General features: G+C 49.4%; 1 protein-coding gene across 1 annotated transcript in view; it reads right to left on the minus strand.

The window, feature by feature from the left end:
• The window catches only part of AQP11 (aquaporin 11), a 14,590-nt gene extending 8,128 nt beyond the window's left edge, over nucleotides 1–6,462 (minus strand). Inside the window, exon 1 of the mRNA XM_019530439.1 lies at nucleotides 5,670–6,462. Within this exon, the coding sequence (XP_019385984.1) occupies nucleotides 5,670–6,249 (580 nt within the window). The 5' untranslated portion in view covers nucleotides 6,250–6,462. The remainder of the gene's footprint in view (nucleotides 1–5,669) is intronic.
• Between the last annotated feature and the right edge of the window lie 1,496 nt (nucleotides 6,463–7,958).

The raw sequence follows: 7,958 nt of genomic DNA on the forward strand, positions 1-7,958 counted from the left end.
CGTGTCCCTACCTCACCTTCATATCGCCTATGGCAAATAATGTCATTTCTCCTTTTATTGCTGCTGATCCAATAGCCAGCCAATATATCGGTGAACCCCTACATTTAAGTGAATAGAACTGCCTGCACAGAAGTAAATAACAGTATTTATGAATCAGAGAATACTTAGTCCTCATTAGGTTCCTGCAAGTCTCTGTCCAGAACAGAAAAAAACCCTCAATCCTAAAAGAATCGGAAGAAAACATTTGCTTTTTCAGTTGTTGACTCCACATCAATGGTGAAAAGGAATTTCTAAGTACAGCCACTCTTAGTTCTGGCAGCAGAACTTTTTAAAATACCTACTAGTATATACAACTTCACTCTAGGCAGAAATTCAATGTAACAATATACTCTGGTATTTCTGGTTCATTTGTAACGGCAACAGAGATCAGTTTGAAAAGCACACCCACAATAGCTTATAAAAACAAAGTGTAAAAAGAAGCAATTCAGCTGAATTAAATTCCAAAGGTTTAGCACACCTTTTTGGAATACATAAATAAAAAAACCTTAAAAGCAGATTAATAAAGTGCTGAAAGTTTATGTCAAGGCCTAATCTATTTAGTTTGGATTCTTTTTTGTGGGGGAGCTAAATGTTTTAAATTTAGCATTTTCAGTATTATGTAAGAGTTAGTTTGCAATATTCTGCTTTAGATTCTAATCCATAAAACCAGTTTGGGGACTTACTTTTCATACTTTTTTACTTTGATGGATTATCTACCTATACATGTAGTATTGAATGCAGTACTTAAAAATGTTAAGATTGCAAGGTTAAAGAGTGAAAAGTTTGTAAATATTAGGTTTAAGTTTGCTTTCACAAATATAGTTCATCCTCTTTCCAGGTATAGTTTGTGACAGACCCAGAGCTAGAACCCAAATCTTCTGGGTCATAGTTCAATGCCTAAAAGGAAGAGACCATTTTCTGAAAAAAACTCTGCCTCCTTCACTCTTCATCTTGTGCACTGAATGAGACAAAGTTCCAGTAAAACAAGTCGTAGGTAATCATGGAATTAGAGATTGCATCATACTGCTTACAGACAGGGGATATCCATGCACAATCAATTTTAATTCTATCACTTTTTTAATGCTGGGTAACCGATTTTATAAACATAATGTTCTATAAAGGTAGAATCCCTAGGGTTTAAAAGCAAATAAGAAAATACAGAAATTACATTGTGTTGAGCCTTACTGATCCTCTGTGCATGTTAGTACAGTCAGAATCTCAGGGCATCTGTACATGTGCTCTGAGGGGATGGGGCGCTTTAATCAGAGCAGCTCTGACAGCCTATCTAATTAAAGCACCCGCAGCATCACGTGTATTTGGTGTCTCAAGCTTCAAAACAGTGGTAGCGGTGCTTTACCTAAAGGTTGTTCAACGAGTTTAGTTAAAGTGCGCCTACCACCATTTTAAAATGTGGGGACACAGAGGCTGCTAGAGCATGGTAATTAGCATGCTCCAGAAGACTCACAGCAGACTCAATTAATTGTGTCTGCTCTGACACATGCTAATTAGCAGATGTCAGAGCAGAGGTCCATCACATGTATAGGTGCCCCAAGAAGTTTAGATCTATAGCACCGCTCTGTCTGTTATTTTCTCTATGGATTAGCCACTAGAGGGGCAATATGACAAAGACTGTCTTTATGTTTTACAACTATTTGAAATGCAAGAGAGTAGCATCAGGGATCACAAATCCTATGTTCTAACTCCAGGCTCTGGAAGCTAAGATCATTTAAAGTATACCTGTTTTCAGATAGTATTGCATCTGAACCAGTCAGGAAAAACCTAAAAACTGTTAAGAAGCATTAAAATGTCATTTCTATGCTCAGAAATTCATTTCAGGATGAAGTTCAAAATTGCCAAACTTCTTAGGCAGTTCTCTACTCAGTCCAGTCTCTCCAGAATTGGTTACAGGTTTTGGCTGTATTGTAGCTCATATTAACTGCCAATTAACTCAATTTTTTAATTTTACTCCATGTACCGATTTTATAAACATAATGTTTGTTGCTGATCCTTGTTTGCCCACAGTTAATATCATTTACCAGATGAAATTCCTCTGATGTAAACCTTGTTTTACTTCAGTGTAATGCATCTACATTAAGGGTCTGGCTGTTGATATTATTAAATCAATACCAATTTTTCTAATCTGGACAGTATCTGCATATTTCTTCCAGTGCTGCTGTTTTAAAGTCTTTTGCAACGCGAAGTGTTATGAAGGATGTCATACATATAAAATTGTATTTAGGAGAGAATTTTTATTTGTTTCAATGACACATTTACACAAGTGTCTCAAGAAACTCTTCAAACTTATTGTATGCTGTTTATTTATATCACTAGCAAAATACGCGTCATTAATGACAAGGGGCCGGGGGGGGGGTGGGGGGAGTCAAGATGGGATGGAGACCCGCATCTGACCCCACACCTTCCCTCACTGCTCTGATTCCAGCCCCGGGCCTCCCCTCCTGCCACTGCCCCGTTACCCCTCTGCTGCTGCTCTCCATGCGCAGGGTGGGGAAGCAAGGCTGGGGAGCAAGGTGGGTGGCATGCGGCTGCGCAGGGGGGATGGTGCACAGTTATGGGGGCATGGTGCAGGGAACAGCCACGGCTCGGGGAGCACTTGCTGGCTGTGTGGTGCAGAGAGTGGCCCCGGGGTGTGTGACGTGTGACCACAGGGCATGGTGCAGGGAATGGCCATGGTGCAGGGAATGACCACTGGCTGCGGCAGCATGGTGTGGGCAGTGGCCCCAGGCTGTGGAGTGGTGGTGCGCGACCATGGGACATGGCACAGGAAGCAGTCATGGCATGGGGAATGCTTGCTGGCTGTGGCCGCATGATGTGGGCAGCAGCCCCAAGGCGTGGTGCAGGGCACGTGGTGCATAGCCACAGGGCATGGCATGGGGAGTGGCCACAGGGTGTGGCACGTGGGGTGTAACATGGGCACATGTGGGGAGCGTAGCATGAGTGGCACAAGGAGTGGCCACAGCACTGGGAGCACCTGCTGACTGCAGCCATGTGACATGGGGAATGGTCCAGGGGCATGGCACAGGGGGATGTGTGGTGCGTGGCTGTGCAGGGGGTTGGCACACAGCCAACAGGTGTTGCGTGGGATTGGCCATGGCATGGGGAACATCTGCTGGCTGCATGGCATGGGGCATGGCCCTGAGGTGTGGTGCAGGGTGTGTGCAGGGGTGTGGTGTGCGGCCACAGCGTGATGCATGCGCCCCACCCTGCAGCTGCAGCTGACAGGCACTCCCATGACCCCCACACCTGCTCCCCATACGGTCCCCTGCAGCTGCAGGGTGTCCCCCCCATACCCAGCTGCAGCCAAGTTGCCGGGGGGGGGGACGGCAGCACAGCTGCAGGGTGCTGTGCAGGGAGCAGGCGTTGTCTGCGTGCAAGCCCCACCTCCACACCCTGTGGGCACAGCCACTGGGCGCTTCCCATGCACAGGCACGTGGCTTGAGGCCATGGGGTGCTTCACAGGGGGTGGGTGCGGGGAAGCACACTGTGCTGCGGCATGCTGCAGCCAGTGGACACTGCCTGCTCCCCGTGCATCCCACCCCCTTTGCACCCCATGGCCACAGCCAGCAGGAGATCCCTGTGTGGACGTGTGGCGCACAGGAGGGTTATGGTGTTTGGCCACAGGGAGCCGGCGTGGGGGGGCCCCACCTTAGTCCACAGCCCCATGCTGCAGCCGGCTGGGCACTGCCCGCATGCCGGCTGCGTGCGCAGCCAGAAGCCACGTTCCCCCTTGTGCACCCTATAGCCGCAGCTGGTGGGCAATCCCTGCATGGGGCGTGGTCATAGGGTACTATGCAGGGAGCACACCCCACCCCGCACCCATGTGCTGCAGCCAGCAGGCTCTGCCCACACACCCCACACCTGCTCCCTGCTGGCACCCTGCAGTCATGCGTGAGGTCCCCTGCACCACACCCCCTGCAGGGCTGCAAGCCATACCCCCCCCCCCGAGCACATCATGGCTCCCACCACCTCTGCCCGTCTGTCTGTAAGGCTCCAGGCAGTGCATTCACAGTTGGCCTTGAGCATTTTGGACAAACAGATACACAGCAGGAAGCTACAGCTTTTATTATATTAGAATACTTATTGATGAAGAACATCTTGCAGTCAAAAGCTTTTCTAACTATCCCATTGAAGCAGTTGGTTCAATAAGAGGTATCATTCTAAGAAATCCATGCCTCTTAATTATTTTTACTCAACCAGTGTTTTATAAGTTCTTTAAAAAATTGGTTTTTGTTTCATTCTTAGCCGCTAAAGCCTGCAACAGGGCCTACACAGACTGACCTTATTATCTACACAGAGTCCAAAGTTCACCCTGCCTGGTTCATTTGACAGCATCTAAGCCTTTTCAGTGTTTCACCTGCTGTAAAACACAGCAACCGCCTTAGGGTCATTGGGCATTTTTAGACGTGTGCGATGTAATGCCAGGTGCTCTTGAAAGTGCTGCATCGCATGCTTTTGTATAAATGGAGATATGCACAACAGAAATGTGCTGAGAAAGTGGTGGCAGTGCACTTTTGAACTAAAACACATTGAAGGTGTTTTAGTTCAAAAGCGCACTGCTGCCATTTTCTATGTGCCGATGCGCATTTGGCCATTTAAACAAATGCATGTGGCAGTGCTGGGCATGTCAGCTCGCACATGGAGCAGCCTTGATTAACTGAGTCTGCTCTGACATGCTGGATCTCCAGCAGATCGCAGCATGAAAAGGTATGTGGTTTTTAAACCTCACAGCTGATTTTAAAAAGGGGCAGATCTGGGGCAGGGGAAGGGGGGCAGGACAACCCTCTTTGACTCCTGCTCCACCCAAAGGTTAAAACCAACTGCCTGGCAGTGGCAGCCGCAAGTCTAGTCAGGCAGTGCTGAGGGAGCCAGTGAACTTCACAGCTTGTTATAATACCACCTACCTGATCCCTTCTAAACTTTTTGGTCATTTTTACACGTGTTCCCCATGCAGTGCTGGGCGCTTTTAATTAGCAAGCCGTGCTAATTAAAAGCATCCAGTGTTGCATTAGCAATCCATTATCAGTGGTGCAGTGTGCTTCTGCGCTGAAAAAATGGTGGCAGTGAGCACTTTACTAAAGCATATCGAATGCGTTTTAGTTCAAAGTGCACCGCCGCCATTTTCTCAGCGTAGAGGTGTGCTACCTGACTGATGCATATGATGTGCAAGGCTGCCAGAGCATGTTGATTTACGTGCTCCAGCAGACTGGATTAAGCTCCAAGGGGATGGATTTCCAGCACCAGACTCCCTGCCTGTGTAAGTGCCCTTCATCAGAGAGGTGTTAACCAGTCTCTCTTCTTTTTAATGGTCTCAGGTTCCACCAATCAAGCTATCCTTTGCTCTGCAATTCTGCAGCCTCTTGCCTTGCCAGTTGTTTTTAACTCTTTCCAGTGACAAATTTGTTCTTTCTTCAACCTTACACTATATAATCCAGCCCTGGGCCTCGGATATATTAATCAAGCTTCTGGTTTAACCGGAGTAAAAAAAAAAAAAAATCGCTGTTGTTTTCCATGGGATGATGCACCTCGTCCTCTGCACCCCCCGCCTTTCCAAAATACTAGATTAAAAACAAAACCCCTCGAGATGATGATGGGGTGGAAATGAGGCCACTAACCTCCATACACCAGCAGGGTGATAAGAAGAGCCACGAGGTGGACTCTAAGCCTGGGCCGGACAGACTCGATGTGCAGCAAGGTCAACTGGAAGACCGCGGAGAAGAGCAGCTCGATGCAGAAGGCCTGGATCCCCGTGGTTCGCATGGGGTGGGCGCAGCCCTCGGCCAAGGCCCCGGCATGGGCCGCACTGCTGCTCGAGCCCCAGAGGCCGCGTATGTACGCCCTGGCCAAGCCGGCGCCCGCTAGCTGCGCGCCCAGCTGCACTGCCCCGCGCTGGGCCGTGAGGCCGCCACCCAGCACGTGTTGCAAGGTGCCGCAGGGGTTGCACGTGCAGCCGACCAGTGTGAGGCCGTGCAGGACGGTGAGCACGTAGGCTAGGCCCAGGACGCCGTAGGGCTGGGGCGGCGTGTCCGCCAGCAGCCGCAACTCATGGGTGCAGGCACACACCTGGAAGGTGCCCAGCGCCTCCAGCAGCAGCGCGCGGGCAGGGTGGCGGCCCACCAGCCGGCGGCCCCCGCCTGCCAGTAGCACCGTGCCTGCCAGCAGCAGCACCGAGAGCCAGGCGTCCCCCAGCACCATGGCAGTGCCCTTGAGGGGGTCACAGGGTTGGGGGCTCCCCCTTCACTCCTGCCCTGCTCTGCCCTGCCTTGAGGGTGCTGCCCACTCTCTCAGGGCGCCCTGCGGCCCCTCAGGGTGCAGACCCCTCTCAGCGAGGGGCCGCCACAAAATGGCGGCAGGGGGCGCGAGCGCGGGACCCGGGGCACGGGCAGGCTGCCGGGCAGAGCGGGCAGAGCGCGCAGCGCATGCGCACAGCGTCCCCCTTGCCACGCTCTGCTCTACCTCGCCGGCTCCGGGGAGGGGGGAGCAAGCTGCTAACGACCGTTGCGGGGGGAGGGGCGCGCGACCTTCATGAGGGGAGAGGAGGGCCCAGCCCCGCTCCGCTCCCAGGTTCCCTTCGTAGCGCAGCCCTCAGGAGGATGGGAGGGGAGGAGCTGCCTCCTCGCCTTCCCTCACAGTCCTAGGGTGCTTCCCCCAAAAAGGGACGTTTTGCACAGATTTTTGGTAGCCGCTTGAGGGCGAGCTCTAGCAATTTCCCCTTCGTGGTCAGGGGTGGAGCTTTCTCTCTCTCTTGGAAGAGGGACGCAGGTGGTGTGGGGCAGCCTCCCCCGCGGTAGGCACCTTGTTTTCTCTGGGGCAAGAAAGACTTGGTGTTGCCAACCCGCATCACTTTTCGGAGCTGTTTTTAAAGCCTATGCTTTGGGTACGTGGACAACGCAGCTCTCTCATATCTAGTTCATAGGCAAAGAACAGTATAAAATAAGTATGAGGAGTTTCTGCAGACACTTGTGTAAAAATGTCATTGAAATGCAGAAAACTGCTCTCTCAAATGCAATTTTATATTATTTTTATATCTATTTTACAGGCATGAAATAGTATAAAATAAGTAAAGAGTTTCTCTAGATGCTTGAGTAAGAGTTATTGAAGCCCAGACAAACTCTCCTAAATACAATTTTGTATGCATGACATCCTTCATACACTTGATGTTGCAGAAGGCTTTAATTTAAAACAGCAGCACTGAAAGAAACTCTCTACAGTAGAAAAAATGGTATTGATTTAATAATATCCATAGCCAGATATAGCTTTTATAGATATTTATATACATGTATAAAAGAAAGAGCTAAGTTTTTCACATTCCTCAAGCTATATTCCTGCTAGGCGAGGGGCTCAGCCTCACCTTCTTCAGTTTCAGGTCAAAACAAAAAAAACAGGATCTGGTTTGCTAGATCTAATATGAAATTAAAAGACAACATCAGGGAGGCCCAAAATAGTCCAAAGAGGTCATGTCTTGAGTGCTCAAATCAGCCTAGTGAAATGTATGTTCAGTTCCTCTGTCCCTTGTTTTTCCTTTGGGACACCCTGCACCTCTCTGGGGGTTTTATTTCATCTAAAGAAGTACAAGAGAAGAAGTCAAAGCCAGTTCCTAAAGTTGGAGCTACAAACAAGCTGCAGGGTTGTGAAACAGAAGAGAGATGGGGTGGAAAAAGAAGATATTGACAGCAAAAGAAAGGATAGTTTGAATAGTGGAATATCAAGACTATCAAAGAGATAGGGGGTCCTTAACACCTGCAGAGCAGAGAGAAGTTAGCAGGAATCAGGGAGACAATAGCCACTACAGTCAATTGATTCCCTCGGCACTGCCTGAATAGAGATGCTGTTCCCCTTTCCAGATAGTTGGTTTTAAAGTTTTGGTGGAACAGGAAGCAAAAGGGGGTGCAACTGCTAAACAG

The sequence above is a fragment of the Crocodylus porosus genome, unplaced genomic scaffold (assembly GCF_001723895.1).
Source record: "Crocodylus porosus isolate Cpor-Errol unplaced genomic scaffold, CroPor_comp1, whole genome shotgun sequence".
Classification (NCBI taxonomy): Eukaryota; Metazoa; Chordata; order Crocodylia; family Crocodylidae; genus Crocodylus; species Crocodylus porosus.